The sequence below is a fragment of the Gossypium raimondii genome, chromosome 9, assembly GCF_025698545.1.
Source record: "Gossypium raimondii isolate GPD5lz chromosome 9, ASM2569854v1, whole genome shotgun sequence".
NCBI lineage: Eukaryota > Viridiplantae > Streptophyta > Magnoliopsida > Malvales > Malvaceae > Gossypium > Gossypium raimondii.
Window position 1 is genome coordinate 27,944,783 of NC_068573.1, and position 24,058 is coordinate 27,968,840.

At 32.4% G+C, this 24,058-nt stretch overlaps 2 protein-coding genes across 2 annotated transcripts; both read left to right on the forward strand.

The window, feature by feature from the left end:
* Positions 1 to 3,619: 3,619 nt before the first annotated feature.
* LOC105798821 (peroxygenase) lies at positions 3,620 to 5,636 on the forward strand. The gene is made up of 6 exons (XM_012629018.2): positions 3,620 to 3,777; positions 3,943 to 4,092; positions 4,181 to 4,266; positions 4,835 to 4,929; positions 5,044 to 5,169; positions 5,247 to 5,636. The coding sequence occupies exons 1-6, from the start codon at positions 3,681 to 3,683 to the stop codon at positions 5,398 to 5,400; spliced, it is 708 nt and encodes a 235-aa protein (XP_012484472.1). The 5' UTR covers positions 3,620 to 3,680; the 3' UTR covers positions 5,401 to 5,636.
* Positions 5,637 to 21,609: 15,973 nt separating this feature from the next.
* Positions 21,610 to 23,415, forward strand: LOC105798822 (probable peroxygenase 3). Its single transcript, XM_012629019.2, has 6 exons — positions 21,610 to 21,858; positions 21,965 to 22,114; positions 22,200 to 22,285; positions 22,617 to 22,711; positions 22,801 to 22,926; positions 23,012 to 23,415. Exons 1-6 carry the CDS (start codon positions 21,771 to 21,773, stop codon positions 23,163 to 23,165), a joined length of 699 nt encoding a protein of 232 aa, XP_012484473.1. The 5' UTR covers positions 21,610 to 21,770; the 3' UTR covers positions 23,166 to 23,415.
* The last annotated feature ends 643 nt before the right edge of the window (positions 23,416 to 24,058 follow it).

The following is a 24,058-nucleotide window of genomic DNA, read 5'->3' on the forward strand; positions in this document are numbered from 1 at the left end:
TATAGTGAGATTAATTTGTAATTAAGTTAATTAATCTTAATTTAATCAAATAAACCTTAATTTGTTTAAGTTAATGGACAATTCATCTTACGCCCACTAAACCACATTTAAATATGGTTTAATTGGTATTTTGAACCTTTGGTTAATTACAATTTAAGTCCCTAAACCATTTCATAATTAAAAATCTATAGCAATTAGACTTTACAATTTAGCCATTGGCCCTTAATTAACCACAATTTCAGCCAAATTGACCATCCAAAATTTAATTCATCTATATAAAAACTTCAAAAATATCTTTATTTAATATTTACAGACTCGGTTTACGGAAAAGAGATCCCAAAATCAAAATATTCGATACCACTGGAAACTGAGTCATTACAAGAGCCCACTTTCATATGTGCCTTAAACATAGATGTTATAAGGGTTGCTAAAAATAAGGTGTTTGTTTTCTTTTGGTGTGTCAGAAAAAATCAAAGAAAAAGAGGAAAGTGGGAGAGAAAAAAATATTTTTTATACATAGACCAACCTTAGTATTTTCTTCGATCAGAGGTCCATCCAATGTCTATTGGAGCTGATTTTTTTATGGTAGCTAGTAGCCTCAAATATTTTTAATGTGTACGATCCAATTTTTGTTTAGGGTACTATAGTTTCAAGTTTTCTGCTTTCAAAGTCAACCTCATTTTGGTGATATTCTCAACTTTTCTCTTAAAGTTTGCTTGAGTTATCTGTTAATAGTCTTGTTTGAGTTGTATACTCTTTATGGTGGCTTGGTTGTGACATTTTAGCATGACTTTGATTATAGTGGAATTTTTTGTAGACTTTCAAGTCCTGTGGGTTTTACCTATTGCTTTAAAGGGGTTTTCCACGTAAAATTGTGTGTATTTTTTTATTATTATTTTTGCTTGTGATATTGTAGTTGATTTGCATCAATTGTTGATATATTGTGTTATTGAGTTTGTCATAATTACCGAATTGATTTATTGGGGGTGAAAGAACACCGATTGTGCTTCCGCAATGTTTCATCGAGTTCAGTTTCATCCTAAAAAGAGAAACATAAGCCAAGTTAGAAACCCCATAATACCAACAACCATGTTGAACAAAATCCTTTTTTTATACTCATAATCACCATTCATATCGCCAAAACCTAATCAATATTGCTACTGCTGTTGTCATTATTTGTTGAGTTGGAATTTGAATAATTATATGAAAGATTAAAAATTAAACAAAATTAAATAACAAGCAAATGAAAAGATTAAGGGTGTGTGTAGGTAGGTGGAAAAGTAAAGGGATGAAAGGATGGAGTGGAAAAGTTGAAAGAAAAATAAATTTTGAGTATACTTGATAAGAAAATGAAAGTGATAGGAAAGAAAATACGAGAGATACTCATTTTCCATCCTAATGCATAAATATCAATCTTTCAGAGTGGAACGATGAGAGATGTGTATATTAGTTCAAAAGTATACATTTTTCAAATGTTTTACTTTTTTTTCCTTTCAATTTTCAACTCTACTTGGATGGATAGAAAATTACTTTTCATTTTTCCATTTTCTTACCAAACACACCTATAAAAAGAATATATATATTTCTTATATCTTTCTATTTTCTATCCTTTTAATTTTTAATTTTTCTAATTTTCTTTCCACCTTACCAAGTAAAACCTAAATCATGCCCATCATGAATATGTTTGGTGGTAATTACGACATCAAAAAGTAATAAAATATAAGAAGGAGAAAATCAATACCTCGAATAAAGGTAGCCAACATCCTTTTTTCCTTTAAAAATTTGTTTTTGAACGAGCTCAATTATTGAAACTTATGGTTGTCCAGATGTTTGACTTCTAACGGTAATCTACACTTGAAACTTAGCAAAACTTTCGTAAGGTTAATGTCCACTTTGCCGAGATAATGCTAGCTATTTGATTGCGAGGATCTACCTCTTTGTTTTCATTCTCTTAAACTAAAATGATGAAATCAAGCAAAACTATGAAAGAAAATCTTACTCAGAAGTGGTAAGTGGCCAAGAGAGAAAACAAGAAAAAATTAACTCCTAAATTTACTCAACTCTTGGAACTTTTGAAGATTTTCAATTTATTCCCTCTCGTTTTAATTTTCAAAATTCTTTAGTGTGTGACTCAACAAACTCTAAACTATGTTGATAACAAATATAATCTATTTTAATTAAGTTCATAGATTATGAGTGTAACATTCCACACCGATTTGGTCGTTAGGTCCGATTGCGAGACACCACATTCATTGTTAGAGACACAAATATAATCTCCTTGACTCTAGTGATAACCTCCTACTCATATGGGTTGTAATATTGGTTTTGATAATATTGGCCACCCTTCTCATAGTTGCATTTTTAAGATAATTTAGGGTAATTGAGTCATAACTTTTTGTCCAAATTCCTGTAAATAATGTTAATTGCTATAATAATTAATTTATAGAAGACGTTGGAGGTGACTACAATGGTGGTTCATACCATAGTTGAGTAGTGTGGGTTTTATAGATTGTCTACTTCCTCTTTCTCTCATGGAATAGGAGGTATTACAAAGTGAAGGGAAGGCTTGGGGTGGATTTCTTATTGTATGATTGTCCCTTTGATAAAGTTGAATTTACATCTATATTAATGTATGGTTTGAATATGATAATTTTGAAGTTGATAAACTTAAAAAGTTAAAAATATTTATAAGATTGAATATGATGTAACAGTTGTTTTTGAGGGTATCACGATGATGCTACCATGTTGAATCGAAAATTTAATATGAATTTATGAAACATTGCCAAGGGCGTATTCCACTTCAAAATTTTGAGAAAATGAAGTCATAAAATTTATCCACTGCGCATCTCAACAATTCATACCTTAATTCCGGCTAAACATAAAATATTGCGCTATGATAGCACCCTTATTTGAATATTTCATCTGAATTTTATATATATATATATATATATATATTTAAAAAATATTTTTTAAAGTGTATATTTGAAAAGCATACAAATATATTAACATGGTTTTGATTTTAAAACCGAGATTTATTTTGTATATATAATGTGTGAAGTATATATATAAATTCAAATATATTTTGTAATGATAAATTCTAATTTTTAAATGTGCGTGATTTTTTTACCATTAACTAATTTAAAGAAAATATATTAATATATACATTCAAGTTAAATATAAAATATAAATATCAAATATGAATATTTGAAAAAATGAAAAATACAGATAATATATACAAGGTAATTACTTAGCTAGTCCCATTAGGTCAAATTAAAATATATTTCAAAAGATTTTTGTTTCATACTTTTCTTGCTTAATTAATAAGCCGAGGATCCAAATGTGGAAAAATTATGTTTAGGTATTGATTTAACCAGTTGTTTTTATTAAACTAAACCGATTCTAGCTGATTTTAATTTCTTTTCATTGTTATCCATTCAGCGTTTTCTTGGAAAATGCCAAATGTTAATTTAGAAGAAAGAAAATGGCATGAGAGGCATGCAAATGTCTTTGCCTCAGTGAGCTTTCCTTGCATGGTTGCCACGCAATTTTATTATATTCATATTAGAAACAGATGCTTTATTTACCATTATTTATAGTGAAGAAGTTTCAGAGAGCCTAAAAACAAGGGAAAAAATAGTGAGGAAAGTGAGAAAAAAAAAAGAACAAACTAGTTAAGAGCCATGGAAGATGATGCAATGGCAACCGAGGCTCCTTTAGCACCAGTCACTTCTGGAAGGAGAGTCAGAAATGACTTGGAAGATAAGCTTCCTAAACCTTGTAAGCTTTTGGTCTCAATTCTTTTAGATTTTCGATTCTAAAAATAAAACCCATGCACTTATCATTGAATTAATGAATGAGATATTTCTAAATTGAGTAAAAATTGTTAGACTTGAATTCATAATGAGTATTTGAAGGAATGACGACACCTATGTTTGATATCAGATATGGCGAGAGCTTTGGTGGCTCCGGATGTCGATCACCCGAACGGAACGCCGGGCCATTACCATAACGGAATGAGTGTTCTTCAACAACATGCGGCATATTTCGACCAGGACGACAATGGAATCATTTATCCTTGGGAGACTTACGCCGGTAAGATTCTTTCTCGAATTTGTGTAATTTTCGAATACTCTTCGTACGACTAATTAAAAATGATGCTTCAATTTGGATCCTGAAACAGGTTGTCGAGCCTTGGGATTTAATCCCATTGCCTCTCTTTTTTTCACCATTCTTATTAATGGATCTATGAGCTATCCTACACTTCCAGTGAGTTTCCTTTGCTACCACGTTGGATTTCACTCTTATACTTAACCCAATTTGGCTCCTCTCGTCATGCATATATTTTAATCACAATTCACTTGATTTTCACAATTACATGAGTTCTACACGTGTCTTACATCTTATGAAGATGGTAATGGACCATGGTAATAGAGTGGATCTTAACTTCACCATTTCACATCAAAGTAAGTTTTGAGTGTTGAAATCAAAATTTCATTGAGGTGAAAGTACAATGGGCCCTAGTTCATTAAATTGTATTTTGCTCTTTGATTTAATATTTGTACTTTGATTTTTTAAAATTTCATTCATTCGGGCTTACAAGAAAGTAACACGTGCTAACTTATCTTCTTTGATCTACAAGAACAAGAATAATTTTAACAGAAAAATTGAATGAAATTTTTACAGAAAGAACAAATTTGGTTTTTTTTTTATGTAATGTTTTGTCCAAATTTTTAGTAGAGGTACCTCCAAGACCAAAATGAGTATGTACTCCTCTTTTAAATTTTTTTCATATATTTACTGTTGAAGTATGAAATGGTGAATGTTTGTTTTGCAGGGATGGTTACCTTCACCGTTCTTCCCAATATACGTCTACAACATACACAAAGCCAAGCATGGTAGCGACTCGGGTATTTATGATAATGAAGGGAGGTAATGGAGCATTCCTTTGGTCATCACGTACCCTATTTTTCTATGACAAACGAAATACGAAATTAATGGAACAGATAAAATTTTGGTCATAATATGTTCGCTTCCATATTGCAGGTTTACTCCTGCAAACATCGAAAGCATGTTTAGCAAATACGCGCGTACGGTACCTGACAAATTCACATTGGGAGAACTTTGGAAAATGACTGAGGGGAACCGAGACGCATTCGACCTCTTCGGCTGGTTTGTTCCTTCGTAACCCTTTTTCTTTTTTGATTTTGACTCACTAGTATTGTGTTGATCATTGAAAGCGAATGTAGGCTTGCGGGTAAGTTCGAGTGGGGTGTTCTATATGTTCTGGCACGGGATGAGGATGGTATGTTGTCGAAAGAAGCAGTACGAAGATGTTTTGATGGGAGCTTGTTCGAGTATTGTGCAAGAATGAACATGGGTAGGCATGGGAAAGTGGCTTAGAGTTGGTGTTTATGCTCCAACTTCTCCATGATGTGGTGTTTATCTTGCATTTGGTAGCTTTATTCCGATAGTTTATGTTTAGATTTGGATTTGGCATCTAATGTGTGTTATTTGTTGATTATGATTTGGGTTCTTGAATCTGGTTTTTCTGGTCATCGGTTCGTTTCTTTTTTCTTTTTGAATCTCTTTTAAGGGAGAATTGGAGTTCAAAATAAAAGTTGATGTATTTTTTAAAATTTGGCAATTTGGTCTTCTGCTTTTCATTTCAATAATTCAGCTCCTCTATGATTGATTTAAAAATTAAAATTCAATTAAAATAACACACACCCACTTTTATTAGACTTCTGTTGATTTTTGAATATGCAGCATTTTAATATTTAAAGCTTTTATTTCAAAATTGAAGTTTAAATTGGTAACTCATTTTTAAATTTATAAAATTCAATTAAAATTTTATTAATTAAACTTGAATTTTTAAATCAATTAAAAGCAAGTAGAATGGCTAAATTCTAAAAGTTTAAAAAGCACAGGGGCTGACAAGTAATTGGACTTTTTTTCGCCCTTACTTTCCCATCCACCCAAACGAGAAGAAAAAAGAAAATGTTTGCATTTAGATGTCTAATTTCAACGTAGTCTATATGTATTGTTTTAATATATAGATATAGATAACAATTATTGTTTTTGTTCAATAATTAGCTTTTTGTTTTGAAATTAAAGAAAATTAAAGGTAGAATGATAAAGAAGAAAGAAATATAAGATACAAATTTTGAGAACAGCTATTCTTGTATTATTTTGAAGTTGTGTTCATCCTCGACTATATGCATAGATGCATTGCACATAGAATCTATAAAACGGGTTGGAGAATCATGGGAAACATTAGTAAAAGAATTCTTTGGATTACCATAATAAAATTTAATGAAGGAATTCATTGGGATAAATTCTTGGTTAAAATAAAATAGTATAACATGTCTTTGACTCCTCTAATAAGAACATCACTTAACATCTTCAAGTTAGCACATTCCAATTTTGTATACTAATCTTTCAAATGTTGTAATTGGTATTATCTTAGTCAAAACATTTGCTAAATTATTACTAGAACAAATTTGTTAAACTTCTATACCACATTTTTTAAAAAATCACAAGTGAGGAATAATTTTAGGTGAAATATGTTTTGTTTCATCTCCTATTTGATAATCTATTTTTTAGGTTGTTTGGATAATAAATCATGTTTCTTTAGGGATATCTATTTGTTTGATTTATTCTAAGTTGTTGAGTCATGGACTCCTTTTCTTTCTCTTTTCAGTTGTGATGTACAGTTATAAAAAAGTCATTTTCTCCTTCAATAATGGATATTCAATTCTTTTTAAAATTCTCTTTACCTTGCATTTGGTATCAGTGCTTCCTCACTTGGTATCAGTGCTTCCTCACGGGACCTGATTGATTTAGAAGTAGTAGATCTCTACATGATATTTTAGGTGATTGATTCATTTGTGCAGCCTCCTGTTCCAAAATTTGATGGACATTATGACCACTAGGCAAAGCTCATGGAAAACTTTCTATGATCAAATGAATATTTGATCATAGTGGAAAATAGGGTACTTGCAGCAGCAGAAGGTAGACCCCTAACAGAGGCAAAGAAGAAACAGGTTGATGATTACAAGCTGAAAGATTTGAAGGCAAAGAACTATCTATTTCGAGCATTAGATCGTTCAATCCTTAAGACAATCTTTAATAAGGATACATCGAAAAGTATATAGGATTCTATGAAACAGAAATTTCAAGGTGCAACAAGAGTAAAACATGCACACCTACAAGCTCTGCAAAGGAATTTGAGATTCTTGAAATGAAGACTGGTGGATCTGTCAAGGAATATTTTGCTTGAACTCTCACAATAGTCAACAATATGAAAACAAATGGTGAGAAGAAGACAAATGTTAAACTGGTCTAAAAAATTCTAAGATCAATTACTTCCAAGTTTAACTATTTTATGTGTTCTATTGAGGAATCTAAAGACACAAGCATCTTGAATATTGATGAATTACAAAGCAACTTGTTGGTGCATGAGCAACGCATCAACATGAGTTCTTTAGCTGAAGAAGCACAAGTGTTGAAGATTTCTTTTGGGGAACAGTTTGGTTCAATAGGTCGAGGCCGGGGTGGTTATAGAGGAAGAGGAAGGGGGAGAGGCAGACAAAGTCTTGACAAAGCCACTGTGGAATGCTACAAATGTTACAAATTAGGACATTTTCAATGGGAATGCTCAAGCGAAAAGGCAAGCTATGCAGAAACTCAGGAAGAAATATTATTGACGGCATTTTTGAATGCAAAGATGTTAATAAAGAGGATGCATGGTTCCTTGATTCAGGATGCAGCAATCACATATGTTGAAAAAAAAGAATATTTCGTCAATTATGATGAAAATTATAAAGATACAGTGAAGCTAGGCAACAACACAAGCTTGGTTGTAACAGGAAAGGGCAATGTAAGATTACTAGTGGATGGAATGGTGCAAATCATCACAGGAGTTTTTTATGTACTAAAATTGTAGAATAATTTACTAAGTGTGGGGCAGTAGCAAGAGAAGGGGCTGGTTGTTCTATTTCAACATGATAGATGCAGGGTATATCACTCTAAGAAAAGGTTGATCATGGATACATATATGGCTGGAAATCAAATGTTCAAGCTACATGTTGTTACTACACTACTTGCTTGTTTCAGCGCAACCACAAAAGAAAGGTTCAGCAGTTCTGGCATTGCAAATATGGGCACTCAAATTATAAAGGCTTGAAAACATTTCAGCAGAAGAATATGGTCAATGGCTTACCGAAAATCAAGTCTTCATCAGAGCTTTGCAAGGAATGTATAGTGGGAAAGTAGCACAGAACACCATTTCCAAAGAAAAGCACTTGGAAGGCAGCACAGATTCTTCAATTAATTCATGTTGATATCTGTGGACCAATCAAACCTGCTTCAAATAGTAAAAAAAGGTACCTGATTACTTTTATTGATGACTTCAGTAGAAAATTTTGGGTTTATTTTCGAACAGAAAAAGTAGAGGCTTTTGTTATTTTTCAAAATTTAAAGTTCATGTTGAGAAAGAATTAGATTCGGTTAGCAAATGTTTGCGAACTGATCGTAGAGGAGAATTTACATCACATGAATTCACAAAATTTTGTGATGACAATGGTATTAAAAGACAACTAACAACTGCATATACGCCGCAGCATAACAGAGTAGCGGAATGCAAGAACAGAACCATTATGAATATGGTAGAAAACATACTTTTCGCAAAGAAAATTTTGAAAACCTTCTAGCCTGAAGCAGTGAATTAGACAATACATGTTTTGAATCGAAGCCCAACTATTGTTGTCAAAGATCATACACAGAAGAAGCATGGAGTGGAGTCAATCCCTCAGTTGAGTATTTTCGTGTTTTTGGTTGCATTTCTCATGTTCATGTGTCTGATTCTAAAACAACCAAATTAGATTATAAAAGCATGAGGTGTGTTTTATTAGGGGTTAGTGAGGATTCAAAGGCTTATAGACTTTACAATCCAAACTCAAAAAAATTTATAATAAGTAGGGATGTTGTGTTCGAAGAATATAAGGCATGGGATTGGAATGAAAGGTATGAAAACATTGTTGTGTGTGACTTAGAATAGGAAGATCAAGAAAATGTAGCGACTGGAATTAATGAGACTGAAGAGAAAGGCGAATTTGAAGTTGATGCAGACATAGAGAATCCTTCCTCTGATGTTTCAATTGGAGATGATGCTTCTAGTACAGATGAAAAGAGAAACAGGGCACCATCGACTTGGATGAGAGATTATGAGACTAGCGAAGGGCTTTCTAAAGAAGATAATGAAGCTTATTTGGTGATGTCTATAGTTGACGATCTTGTTCAGTTTGAAGAAGCTGTTAAAAGTGAAAAATGGAGGAGAGTAATGGATGCAGAAATGGAATAAATACAAAAAAATAATACATGGGAATTGACAGAATTACCAAATGAAGCAAAGAAGGTAGGAGTGAAGTGAGTTTATAAAACCAAATTTAATGAGATTGGAGAAGTGGATAAATACAAGGCTAGACTTGTTGTGAAGGGGCACTCACAATATTATGGAGTAGATTATACTGAAGTATTTACCCCTGTTGCTTGTATAGAAACAATTCAACTAGTTGTAACATTTGCAGCTCAAAGAGGTTGGACTCCCTACCAACTAAATGTGAAATCAGCATTTTTGCATGCTGAATTAACTGAAAATGTTTTTGTGGAGCAGCCAAGTGGTTATGTTCAGCCGGGAAATGAAGTGAAGCTGTATAAACTAAAAAAAGCACTTTATGGACTTAAGCAAGCTCTGTGTGCTTGGTATAATCGAATAGATGTTTACTTCATGAAAGAAGGATTTGAGAAATATGATTATGAACATATTTTGTTCATAAAAAGGTGAGACGTGAAAATGGTAATTGTTAGTTTGTATGTTGATGATCTCATTGTTTCTGGTAATGATGAGCAGATGATAATTGAGTTCAGAAATTCTATGAAGAATGAATTTGACATGAAAAATCTTGGGAAGATGAGGTATTTTCTTGGTATTGAAGTGTTACAAAAATCTGATGGTATTTTTATCTGTCAAAATAAGTATGCAATAGAGGTGCTAAAACGTTTCAGAATGGATAAGAGTAATTTAGTTCAGGTTCCATTAGTCCCTGGATTCAAGCTTTCAAAGGATGAAGATGGACTCAAAGTGGATAAGACTTACTACAAGCAAGTTGTTTGTAGTCTTATGTGTAACACCCCTTAACCCCAAACCGTCGCCGGAATAGGATTACGAGGCATTACCGGATATTTCGGACAATTTATAAATAATTCTTAAATAAATAACAAACATATTATAAAATGATTATCAATTCATATAAATTTATGCTAATTGGCTTCATTCATTTTTTTTAAAATTTCAACAGTATTTCTGCTTATTTGTACATAAAACCCCCTGCAAACTTAAAACCAAAAGCAAATGAATAACAATATTTCAATTAATGATTTTATACTTTAAAACACTACTAAATCATGCTTAATAAATTGATTCACTATTTTATTTATCATTCAAAAGATTATAACCATTTACTCACAACCAAGATCATTTAGCATATATATATTTATATATATACAACTCGTGTTCAATCACCTAGTACATGTCACTTAAACAAAAGGAAGAAATACATCACCAAAATTTTCTTGATGGAGTCGGGATCTTTGTGGATGTTGAACTGGACCTTGAACTCTAATGACTTGCGCACGGAAACAACCGTACGCTGAGTATTTCATACTCAGTGGTATTACCATAATTCAAATTATAATATTAATAAACATGTAATGCATAAAATCATACATACAAATTTAAACTCACATTTCATATTTCCACAATAACAATTCATCAATTAATATCATATATCCACAATTTGGAACTTGGACACATCATGAGCCTTAGATTCTTTTCTCAATCTCGTATCACATTTCAATTCACAATTTGACTTCTTATTTCATTTTAATAGCTCGATTGAACAACTCATTCAGTTTATCATTTTATTATTTACCCTATTAACAAAACTCGAATTTTGGCGGATACACGGATCCAACCAAACACTCCAGTATGGCACCCAGTGCCTCATCGGATAGTTCGAAACAATAGTTGACACCCAGTGTCTCATCGGCAAAGCCGAAGAAAGTTGGTACACAGTACCTCATCGAATCTATCCGAAGAAATATAGTGACACCCAGTGTCTCATCGACTCGAGGTCGAAGTATCCCTGAACTCTTCCAATCCTATGGCATGCCAACTATATCCGACTCAGCCCGACTAGTTAATAGGGTCTCCAAATTCACATTTCAATTCAATTTCACTTTTTCACTTTCAATCACAATTCAATTCAAAATTCACTTTTCCATTTTTCAAGTCAATATTCAATTAAATTCCACACATATATTCATCATTCAATTGAATTTCTTTCAACTTAATAATAATACTTACCATATATTTCACTTACCATACATATAAATTTAAATATAAAATTTAATAATAAATAATTTGAATTATAGTAATACAAACCGTAAATCTCCCGTTCTAGTCCTCGATAGGTTTCTCCTTTCTTTTTGATGCTAATGCCTCGGATTCTTTGTTAGCTACGAAAATAATAATAATTTACACTATTAATTACAACACTAATTATAATAAATAATTGAATTTCTAATCGATTTCTACCTTGTTCTCAATTTAATCCTAACTAAGTTTTCTTACTTTTCTAATTCAATTCACATCCTATTTCTATTCAAATTTCATCCAAACTCAAATTTAACTATTAAAATTTCAGCATATTTTCCTAATTTCAAATTTCCTCAATTTAGTCCCTAAAACATAAAACTTATAGTTTCTTTTACAATTTAATCCTTTTATCAATTTTAACTTAAAATATATTCAATTAAATCCCTAATTCAACAATTTATTCAACATGAATCATGCTTAAAAACCTATAAACTTCCAAAACCTCAACTTAATTTCATCAAAACTCTACTCTAAAGCTTCTAAAACATCAAAATTAAAAGAAAAGGGCTTAATTGACTTACCAAATTAAACTCCAAGCTTTAAAAACCATATTTTCCCTTTTTCTTTCTTTTTCTTCTTTATTTCTTTCCTTTCCCCTGTTTCGAAATAGCTTTTGTTCTTCTTCTTCTCTGTTTCTTTCTTTTACTTTCTTTTATTTGCTTTATTATTTTTAATTACTAAATAATTTGTTAGGGATCGTCCCGATTAAGCAACAAGTAACAAAAATAGCAGAATAATTTGAGAAATTGAACACACAAATTTAACGTGGAAAAACCCCTCCAAAGAGGATAAAAAACCACGGGCAAAGATAATTTTACTATAATGTCAAAAGAACGAAGAGTACAAAAGATGGAGATAAAACTAAACCCAAAAAACCCGAAAATGAAGAACCCTCAAAACGTAAACACAAAATTCTCTGAATGTGTTATGAGTTCTAATCTAATGGGTGTCTATACTAAGGTTGTAAAAGAGCCTATTTATAGGCTAAATTCATATGTCAAATAATAATAAAATAATCTAAACTAATCAGTGGTTAACTGAAACAAATAAACAGAGTTTAACTAAAAGATTATTTCTCAAATTTGACTGAAAATAGGAGTCATACTTAACAAATCTCCACCTTGACTCATATTTCTACAACACCATCTTTGCCAAAGCCCGCCACGAGCCTATCTTGAACTATGCAGGGAATTAACTGAGTCGAATCTGTGCTTAGAAACTGGAAGACTTCTAGCCTTCGACTTGTACACTGCCAAATCAAAACTAACCCGGGTCTGACTTTCACGAACACAGTGCCCTAACTTTTCAAAACCTGCATCCAAAAGAGAACCTCTCTTCAACGAAATGGTCATACATTTTTCCCTCCTATGACCAAGTTGCCTCCACTCCAATTGAGTTGACTTGACTCAGAATCAGACGAGGACGCCGATTTCACCGGTCCTTTGAGAACCTTCCAGAATATAAAGACTGCCAGTTCTTTTACCTTTTAACAAAACGAGAGCTCCATGAGATACTTTAATGTCGCTTGACTCGATGTTGATTCTGCATCCTTTCAAGTCTAAAATACTTAAGGAGATGAGATTCTTTCGTAAATCAGGTACATACCTGACATCTGAGAGTGTCCTAATCGTCCCATCGTGTATCCTAATTTTAATAGTACCAATGCCAATTACCTTACTAGATGAATCGTTTCCCATGCGAACAACTCCACCTTCAACCGAACTGTATGTAGAGAATCATTCTCTATTGGGACACATGTGGAAAGAACATCCCGAATCTAAGATCCACTCGGACGTGAGCTTGGAGTTATCGCTCGTTGACACTAACAAGAAATCATCACCGCTTTCATCGATCAAATTAGCATCAGCTACATCTTCCTCGTTACTCTCAGCAGCTCTTTTATTTCGTAATTTATAACAATCTGCTTTGACGTGACCTAACTTTTTACAATAGCGACACCTTTTGTTTCGTTTCTTTGATGCTACCAAAACGGAAGCTTGCCTATCTGCCTTGCTATCCAAATGAAGCTCATTGTCGAGTTTGTCTCTACTCAACAAATGACCATTCACATCTTCGAACGAGATTTTGTCTCTGCCATAAATCAGGGTCTCCCTGAAAGACTTGTATGAAGGGGGTAAAGAGCACAATAATAGCATAGCTTGATCTTCATCATCAATATGAACCTCAACGTTCCTTAAATCATTTAAAAGAGTAATGAATTGACTGATGTGATCTCTAAGAAGCTCACCTTCGTTCATGCGAAACGTAAATAAACGTTTCAACACTAAACGGTTAGCCAAAGACTTAGTCGCATAAAGAGTTTCTAACCTTTTCCACAAGGCGGATGAGGTCTTCTCCATCAATACCTCCTGCAATACCGTATTCACGAGGCACAACTGGATTGCAGACAAGGCCTTTTCATCAAGCTCTTCCCATTCTGTTTTATTTAGATTCTCAGGATTTTTCCCGGTAACAACCTTTTTCAAACCGGATTGAACTAGAATTGCCATCATCCGAACTTGCCACAGATTAAAATTTGTCTCACCATTGAACTTCTCAATTTCAAACATTGTTGTTGCCATATCTGAGTAGGCTGATCTTTGAACTAGCTCTGATATCACTTATTAGGGATCGTCCCGATTAAGCAACAAGTAACAAAAATAGCGGAATAATTTGAGAAATTGAACACACAAATTTAATGTGGAAAAACCCCTCCAAAGAGGATAAAAACCACGGGCAAAGATAATTTTACTATAATGGCAAAAGAACGAAGAGTACAAAAGATGGAGATAAAACTAAACCCCAAAAACTCAAAAACGAAGAACCCTCAAAACGTGAACACAAAATTCTCTGAATGTGTTATGAGTTCTAATCTAATGGGTGTCTATACTAAGGTTGTAAAAGAGCCTATTTATAGGCTAAATTCATATGTCAAATAATAATAAAATAATCTAAACTAATCAATGTTTGACTGAAACAAATAAACAGAGTTTAACTAAAAGATTATTTCTCAAATTTGACTGAAAATAGGAGTCATACTTAACATAATTAATATAATATTAATATAAAATATCTTATGCTTAAATATTAAGTAAATCAATTTTTAATTACATTTATACATATTTATTTTATTACACTTGTATAAATTGTATACCATTTATTTGTCAATCATTTTATTTATGTAATAAAATATATTTAACAACAATTGATAATATTACGAATGTACATATATATATTATTTATAAATGTATAATATCATCTATACCATACACTTGTCATCATTTATTTTATTTATCACACAAAAATCTTATAATTTAATTATTTATCTAATAAATATCTATCTAATAATTTAATATAATTATTACAAATGTATATACTTCTATCAATACATTTGTATTAAATCACTTCTATACATTTGTCTTTGTTTAACTTATTTCATAATATAATAATAATAATAATAATAATAATTAATATAATTTATTATTTAATATTAAACCTTAATGATTATTAATGAAATTAAAAAAATATCACATAAAATCTTCAATCTTACCCACTTTTGCCACTTCATACTTGTGAATGGACTTAATTGCCATTTTGGTCATTTATACTTTCTTTTAATCTGTAAGTAAACTTTTACCCTTTACTCTATTTAATCCTTTTTCCTAATTATTCTTAATTAAACTAAATTCACCTATCTAAAACCTAATTAAACACACAACTAGTCTCATAAATATTTCTAATAATTATTTTCGAACTCAATTTACTAAGACGGAGGCCCGGTATCATACTTTTCTGATGCTCATGAATTTTGGGTCATTACATTATGTATCTTACTGCAACATGACCGAACATGATGTTTGTGGTGAGTCTTGCTAGTAATACATGGAAAATCCTACTGAGCTACATTTCTAGGTGGTGAAACGAGCTTTGAGATACTTGAAGGGTACCACTAAGTTTGGAATCTTCTATAAGAAGGGAGGAGAATATGAACTTGTTGCTTACACTGATAGCTACTATGCTGGAAATATAGAAGATAGAAAGAGTACCTTTTTTATTAAGCTTAGGAGCAATTTCATGGTATTCTAAAAGCAACTAGTAGTTAGTTTGTCCACCACATAAGTTGAATTTATTGCTACAACATCATGTGCATGTCAAGCAGTATGGTTATAAAGGGTGTTGGCTAAATTGGACAAGAATCATGAGAAATTGATCACTATTTTTTGTGACAACAACTCAACAATCAAGCTCTCCAAAAATCCAATAATGCATGGTCACAACAAACATATTGATGTGCGTTTTCATTTCCTTCGAGACCTGACAAAGACTGACAGCATTAAACTGGTGCATTGTAATTCACAGGATCAACTAGCAGATGTGATGACCAAACCTCTTAAGCTAGATCAGTTTTATAAGCTGAGAAGATTCTTGGGTGTCTGTGTAGAAGTTGACATAAACTAAATGCTTAGAGTATTTTTAGTTTAAGGGAGGAATTGTTAGGATTTGATAATATGTTTTTTAGGTTGTTTGGATAATAAATCCGGTTTTTGTAGGGATATTTATTTGTTTGATTTATTCAAAGTTGTTGTCATGGACTCCTTTTCTTTCTCTTTTCAGTTGTGATGTACGGTTATAAGATGCCATTTTCTCCTTCAATAATGGATATTCAATTCTTTTCAAAATTCTCTTTACCTTACACTCTTTTGATATATCTTTATTTTTAATTGAGCTATAAATGTTGCATTATCTTCATATAAGATAGTTGACGATTTTTTCGTAAAGATAACTACAAATCTTTTGGATAAGTTTATTAGCCTTAACTAAACACACTATAGGGTAGCCTCGTGCATTACAATTTTTATTGTATGATTTGAAGAGGTTGCAACTAATATTTGTTTTCATTGAATGTCATTATATGATTGTATCTCCACACATAAATAATAGAGAACCTAAATTCTTTAAGACTTTAATTTGTAGATAAATTTGAATATAAATTGTTTATATAATTTAATTTATATCATTGGATGTAAGAGAAACTCAACTAAAAATAAGTGTCTTCCATCTCATTTTGTATCTTATACCATTCTTTATTGAATTATTACATTTGAAATCATTTACTCACATAGCTCTCTTTAGCATTCTTTCTTGAATTTCTTCTAGTATCAATGCCTTAAAAAGTTGTCTTTGAAATTCTCAAAGTCGAAGATTCCTACTTAAACAATTTGAAACAAATTAATTCCCCAGGCTAAAGCTCGAACCCATGACACACGCTGGTTGTAGTTTCTGCATCTGACCACCTACCCAAATATCATCCCAGAGCTTAATTTGTGAACCATTCCCAACTCTTCAGTATAACCCAGCTTCCAAAATATCCTTAACATCCTCAAATACTTTGCCATGGACAGGAAGGTGTCAAGCCCAAATGAACTTTTTGCCCAGAGTAATACTTCGTACTTAAAATAAGTTCAGTTTATCTTCTCGAAATTGATGCCTTCTGTCTTTCATCTTTGCCATTGAGACAGATAGAATTGGTGATGGATTTGACAAATGATTTCTTGGCTGTGCTTATTTGAATGATTAATGAGAACGGATTGTATGAAATTGTGATTCCACGTCATCTCTATCACTTTTCAATAGGTGAATGACAAATTAGATCAGGAGAAAAAAGTTAAAAATCAAGAGAAAAAATCTGACTTGTCATTCTCTTATTAGAAATGATAGGGATGATGTGGAATCACAGTTTCATACAATCTTTTCCCTTCTCTAATTTAGTTTTACATTTAAATTAATATAAAACTAATTTTCAAAACAATATAAATTCAAAATTATTTATTGAAATAATATAAAAATTACAATAGAAGTGAGAGTTAGCACACACGAAACAAATGGTTTTATTTTAACTAGATTTTATCATATCTATTGTACAAGCCCATTTTGCCCGGGCCCATACCAGCAAAACAGATACACTAGGCCCAACTAACCCAAACAAACCCAAAATTATCAACCTAGCCCAAAATAAAAAAAGAGACCAATCGCCCAAACGGCCCAAAACATAAACAAATTTCAGCAAAAAAGAAAACCCTAGGGTTTCCCTGCCTCTCCAACGCCGCGCCACCTGCTACCATGTGCGTCTGACGCCTCCTGCTACCGCCGTACGGTCACCTGCAAACACGCAAGAAGAAAAGCAAAAGCAGACAAGACTAGACAAAAAATTTAGCTTTCTCTCGGCTATAAGGCCGAATATTGTAAAATGAAAGGGGGCAATTTTTGTAAGGCAAAAATCACTGTAATCGGGGGGGGTTTTTTTCTTTTTTCTTTCGGCTTTCCTGTAAAGAAGAACTGCTTCTTCTTTTTACCCACATCAGAAATCAAAAACCGAATATAAATTTGAAAAGGTTGAATCCTTGTGATTTCCTCTTCGTTTTCATTTTTTCTTTATTTATTTGTTTTATCTTATTTTCTTCTTTTACAAATCTATATTAAATATCTATAATAAAAATCAAAAGCAAAAATAGGGGAAAGGGAAACTCACCGGAGTTGGCCGTGACCGCGCCGCTAGAGGGTCTCTCCTCTGTCGCCCGATTCGGGTCTAAAGGGGTCGATGGTCTCCTCTTTGTTTCATTTCTCGCGGGTTGAGAGAGCTTGGCTCTCAAGGATACCGTAACAGGGACTAAAAGCTCATCGTTTCCCGTTGCCGGCTGTTAGCCACGGCGACGGCGCGGCCATTCGTCGACGGAGACCATAGGCCAAGTGCGTGGGGGTGTTGAGAGATTGTGAGGTTTTTTTTATTTTAAATGGCTGAATGAGTAAAAAAAAAACAACTTTAGTTTTTGTAAAGAATGTGAAACGGCGCCGTATAGGGGAGACCCGCGCGCAACCCGACCCGCTCCAGGGGGGATCCGCGTGTTTTCATGAAATGGGTTATTTGCAACCTTGGCCCTTCCGCGTTAATGCTCTTTTCAATTTACTCCTTTTTTGTTTACTTTCACCTTTTTTAATTCGGCCCTGCAATTGTGTTTGGATTTCAATCGGATCCCTGACCCATCAGTGCACTGAAAGCGGACACGTGTCCGAACTTGCGCATTTTGCCTATTCGGTCCTCCCCTTTTATTTCACTTTCGATTTTGCCCCAAATATTTGTCTTAAAATTCAAATCATTTTGCTATTTTAGAAATTAACTTAGTTTGTTTATTTATTTCTCATTATTATATTATGCTATGATTTTTTACATTGTTATTATTATCATATTTCTATTTTATTTGTGACATTGTGTCCTAACTTATTCTCTTTCTAGAATAACGTGAAATATGCTTCTTTTCCAAATTTTTTTTATTTTAACACAAGGATCGTATTTTTAATTTTTCTAAGTTTTCAATTTTCGAGATCAAGACATTAGTTAATCAACTAGGTACCAATTTCTGGGCATTACGAGGGTGCTAATCCTTCCTCGTACGTAACCGACTCCCGAACCCGTTTTTCTGAATTTCGTGGACTAAACTTGTTGTTTTAATAAAATCAAATCGTTTATTAAAAACAACCATTTTTCGAGGTGATCCGATCACACCTCATCAAAAAACATCGGTGGTGACTCCCTTTTTTTCGTTTTATTTTCGAACCCAAGTCGACCCCGTTTTCATCACAAAAATGGTGTCAACATCTATGATGCAGGTGAAAGAAAATATTTTATTTTAAAATAATATATTTATAAAAGTATATTTATAAATGATTATTTGGTGGAGTGGCAAAGATTTTTTATATGAATGTAGTGGTCTTGTGTTTGATTCTCAAATAATGATTTAGAATTATTTTATTTGAAAACTATATGAAAAGACGAAAACATCCTTATAATAATATTAATTATCTTTTAAAATAAGAATATTTTAATAATTTTACATCTGAATTGATGTTGAGTTAATTAGTGATACTAACTCAATCAACCATATAATAGATTTTACATTACAAGTGATGCATTAATTTCAAAAACAAAGAGACATAAATTATTATTTAAAAAGTAATCATAAATTTTAAAAAAAATTCGTAAATAAAAGATACTAAAAAGAAAGCATATATTATTTTAAGCTGAAATTTACATGCTATCATGACAATACACGATGATAACTAGCTATCATGACAGACAAATTGATCAACTATCTTTAAAGCATATTTATAGGGAGGGCATGAACAGCTTTCATTAGCAAGAAACTTCTTTAATTTTTTTATACAATAAAAGAGTTGAGATGAAGATAATATGTTTTCAATTCCTGTCAAACGAGTATCATCTTTGTATTTAAATTAAGACTTAAATGATAGTTAATGAGACTCATAAATAATTAACGAAATATTTTATTAGACTCTCAATTTCGAAATTGAGAAAAATTTAAGGGTTTTTTTTTCCGAATAATTTCATTATAGGTTCTAATTATATCTGCTCTTTTTGATATAATGTCTAGAACTATCCATAGCCCCTCTCTAATCCATAAACTGAAGGATAATACGTTTCAACGCATTCAAACTCACGTCTTTATGTATTGACAATAATATGACTCAATCTGACTTTTTTACCTATATCTGATTAAATGCTAAAGTTACATATTTTATGTAATTAAATTGATTAATTTATGAGAGTGCACCACTAATTTTTCCATGTTTTTGTTGAATTTTGTGCAGGGGTGCAATTTGGGGATAAATAGAATAAAAAGGGAACAATTGGGCTAGATTGAAGAAAGGAGCAAAGAAGATGGACCAAAGTAGAATTTTTCCAAGATTAATTAGCTGAAATTTTATGTTGACTTAGTGGGAGATTATGTAGGGATTTTTATATCATGGAATATTTTATTTCCTTGATTTTCTATGGCTAGTTGGCTCTTAATTTAGCAAAGCCACTAGTATAAATAGAGGACTACTTTGTTCATTTAATCATCAATTTCATAAATCAAGCTTTCATCTTTGAATACATTCTCTCCTTTCTACTCACGAATTTATTTGTTGCTTTTTAGTTTTCTTTACTTTCAATTCATTAATTTCCAGCTTGTTACCACTTAAACCATTTACAATTTCTTTTTCAAACTTCCTTTTCATTTCCAGTAGCTAACCATCCCACTTTAATACACTACCAAAATTCCAGCCCCCATACTTAATCACGTCACCCATTCTTTTCACCAATTTTATCTTATTTAATTTATCCAATACCAACATGCCCCAAACCTTAGTAAACTAAATTTATTTTCAGCTTTAGGTTGGAATTAGCCTCGTCAAAATCCGTGAGTTACGAACCCGAGCAATTAAACTCCTAAATTCCAGTACTTTTTCTCCGGATTAAGAGTATGATTTTGTCAACTCACAAAGTCAGATCAATACTAAGTCAAAAAGACGTCGTTTGATTTAGTGTGGTTAGACGTACAGTTGGAATCCCGAAAGGATCGATTGTCTAATCGGTTTTCTGTGAACATATTGGCGTGCCAAGTGGAGATTGTTGTTTGGTTCCGTCAAGGGAAGTAGTAACCAGATTTAAATGTCCCACGCGGTCGAGGACAATGGTTCGAGCTAAGCTCTTCTAGAATGCAAAGCTGCCGGAGTTCTAAATCACGAACGTTTCGTTGGTTGTTCGATCGGTAAGGGTTAGTTATTGGACGTTCCATAACTAATTTACAAAAGGAAGAGTTGTTGCCCGAGGCGTCCTTGGTAGCTATAACTAGCTTATTGGAAAAGAGGAGTTCATCTAATTTCGAGGATCGGTTAAAAGACGAGGAAAAATCCGTGCCTGAAGTTGAGCTAAGTTTAATTAATTTTTCTTCAGACTTATTTAACTGTTTTTATTATTTTGTTTTCAACTTTTACTTTTTACGTTATTTTTTTGTTTATTTCAGGTTTTCAAATTTTATCCCCCCGAACTTCTTGGGCACGACAACTGCCCCGACATAAATCTGGTCAAGAGAGGAACAATTTGCAGTAAACCCAGTCTCTGAGGGATCGACCCTACTCCCTATACTGCTTAAATTGCAAATTATGCGTAGGCTTATATTGGTGGAATCGACACCCATCAATATCTTTTTACTATTACAAATTGATTTAAAACTTGGACACATGTCAAATTGGTGTCACTAAAACATTCATGCATATAAGACAATATGGATAATGATTAATGCATGTAAAATAAAACATAGTAAGAACGAAATGGTGATGAAATCAGATCAAAAGGATTGGACTTGGAGGGCAGGCGGGTGTGCAGTGTCTTGGTTTATATAAGAAGAGCAAGAAAAATAGCAATTAGAGAAGGATGGATATTGCAACAGAGGCACCCAAAGCACCATTGACAAGTGAAAGGAAGGTTAGAGCAGACCTTGAAGAATATATACCCAAACCCTGTAATTCTTTTTTCTCTTTTCTTTTCTTTGTTCTTTGTTCCAACAGCTCCATATGATGTTTTTTTTGTTTGTTTGTTTGACGAACATATATAAAATGTTGGATCAGATTTGGCAAGGGCATTGGCTGCTCCAGATGTGGAACATCCACATGGAACACCAGGGCATGACAACCATGGAATGAGTGTTCTTCAGCAACATGTTTCCTTTTTTGATCAAGATAAAGATGGGATTGTTTATCCTTGGGAAACCTACACAGGTTATAATATATATATTTTCAAGTTCCAATCTTTTTTCTCCAACTTATTTTCATTTTTTATGAAAACTATTTATGTATACTACAGCTATGAGAAATCTTGGTTTCAATCCATTTTCAAGCTTTTTCATTGCAATCTGCATCACCGTGGGAATGAGTTATCAAACTCTCCCGGTAAGTTATTCTACTCCCTTGTAATCCTTTCCAGGGCAAATCTATGAGAGTCAAAATTTAATTATATTTTTATTTTTATTTCTTTTACAAATTCTTTAATGAATAGTGCCCTTCAAGTATTAAATTTTAATTTTAAGCTTTGTAATCATTTGAATAAATGGAAAAATTGTAATTTTAGTACTTTTTTAAAATTAATAATATAATATAATTCTTTTTTAGAATAAAGTTTTTTTCTTTGTCCCCTCAAAAATTTAAAATTTTATGTCGGCCCCTGACAAATTTTCTGCTTCATCCCTAACTAGACTGGATATTGCTTTCACAAATTTGACAGGGATGGCTACCAAATCTATATTTTCCCATATACATAGACAGAATACACAAATGCAAGCATGGTAGTGATTCTTCAACATTTGACACTGAAGGAAGGTAATTAGCATATCATATTGGAATCATTAAAAATATTATGAAACAAATTACTTTTAACCTTTGTTATGCAATGAATGTGATGTTTTCAGGTTTATGCCAATGAACTTTGAGAGTATATTCAGTAAATATGCTCGAACTGTGCCCGATAAGTTATCATTCGGAGAAGTATGGCACATGACTGAGGCTAATCGAAAATCATATGATTTCATTGGCTGGTATTTTCAATCACCCCTTTCTTTGAATTTCGTGTTTTGAATCCAATAAATGCTTTGTTTCCTGAGATATTTGAACTGTTTGCAGGCTAATGACAAAGGCAGAATGGATGCTTTTGTATCTGCTTGCAATGGATGAAAATGGTTATCTATCAAAAGAAGCTGTCAGGGGATGTTTTGATGGGAGTTTGTTCGAGTATGTTGCCAAAATGAACAAGGCTGGCAAGAATAAGGTTTACTGAGTGCAGGTTGCTAGTTTAAAATATATGCATTGTTTTTGTTATCTTACATTTTTCTGTCCAAAGTAATGTTACAACAATTGTTTGGACAGAACAATGAAATAAATTATCAGGGGAAAACAAAAGTGTAACATGAAATCAAGATTGTTTACACAATTCTCATAATAATTCTACCTTTATAAAGCTTTGTTCGTGGGTGTGCAATCGTTTGCACTCACTCTGTTATTATGTAAAATTAGCATGCTTTTAATCATTAATTCTAATAGCTATTTGCACTACACCAAAATAGGCTTTTAGCGGCGCTTTTTTAGGCCTTTAGCGGCACTAAAAAGCGCCGCTAAAAGTATTTGCGGCACTTCGATAAGCGCCGGAAAAAACGCCGCTAAAGACTGTGTCGCTAACTTTAGCGGCGCTTATCCCACAAACGCCGCTAAAGACCAGGACCTTTAGCGGCGCTTTCCCAGAAACGCTGCTAAAGACTTGGACCTTTAGCGGCGCTTTTCGCAGAAACGCCGCTAAAGACCAATACCTTTAGCGGCGCTTTTCCCAAAAACGCCGCTAAAGAACAAGACTTTTAGCGACGCTTTTTCTACAAACGTCACTAAAGCTCATGACCTTTAGCGGCGCTTCTACTAAAACACCGCTATAGCATTGACTTTTAGCGACGCATTTTCACAAACGCCACTAAAAGCATAACTTTTAAAAAAAATTAATGAAATAATATTTATTTCTATAATAAATATTTTATTTTATTTTATTTGTGAAATTTAAACTTTAAACTATATAATAATTTTAAGGATAAAAATTAATTAAATTAAATTTTCTATTAAAATTTTAACTTTAAAGGTAAATATAAAATTAATAAATTTAAATTTAGAATTAAAATATTATGTTTA

Excerpts from the sequence above, each read along its gene's own strand:
- LOC105798821 (XM_012629018.2), top strand. The coding sequence starts at position 3,681 with ATGGAAGATGATGCAATGGCAACCGAGGCTCCTTTAGCACCAGTCACT. Across the intron at positions 4,267-4,834 it reads TGAGCTATCCTACACTTCCA|GGATGGTTACCTTCACCGTT; the intron begins GTGAGTTTCCTT and ends TTTGTTTTGCAG. Across the intron at positions 4,930-5,043 it reads ATTTATGATAATGAAGGGAG|GTTTACTCCTGCAAACATCG; the intron begins GTAATGGAGCAT and ends TCCATATTGCAG.
- LOC105798822 (XM_012629019.2), top strand. The coding sequence starts at position 21,771 with ATGGATATTGCAACAGAGGCACCCAAAGCACCATTGACAAGTGAAAGG. Across the intron at positions 22,115-22,199 it reads TCCTTGGGAAACCTACACAG|CTATGAGAAATCTTGGTTTC; the intron begins GTTATAATATAT and ends TGTATACTACAG. Across the intron at positions 22,712-22,800 it reads ACATTTGACACTGAAGGAAG|GTTTATGCCAATGAACTTTG; the intron begins GTAATTAGCATA and ends TGATGTTTTCAG.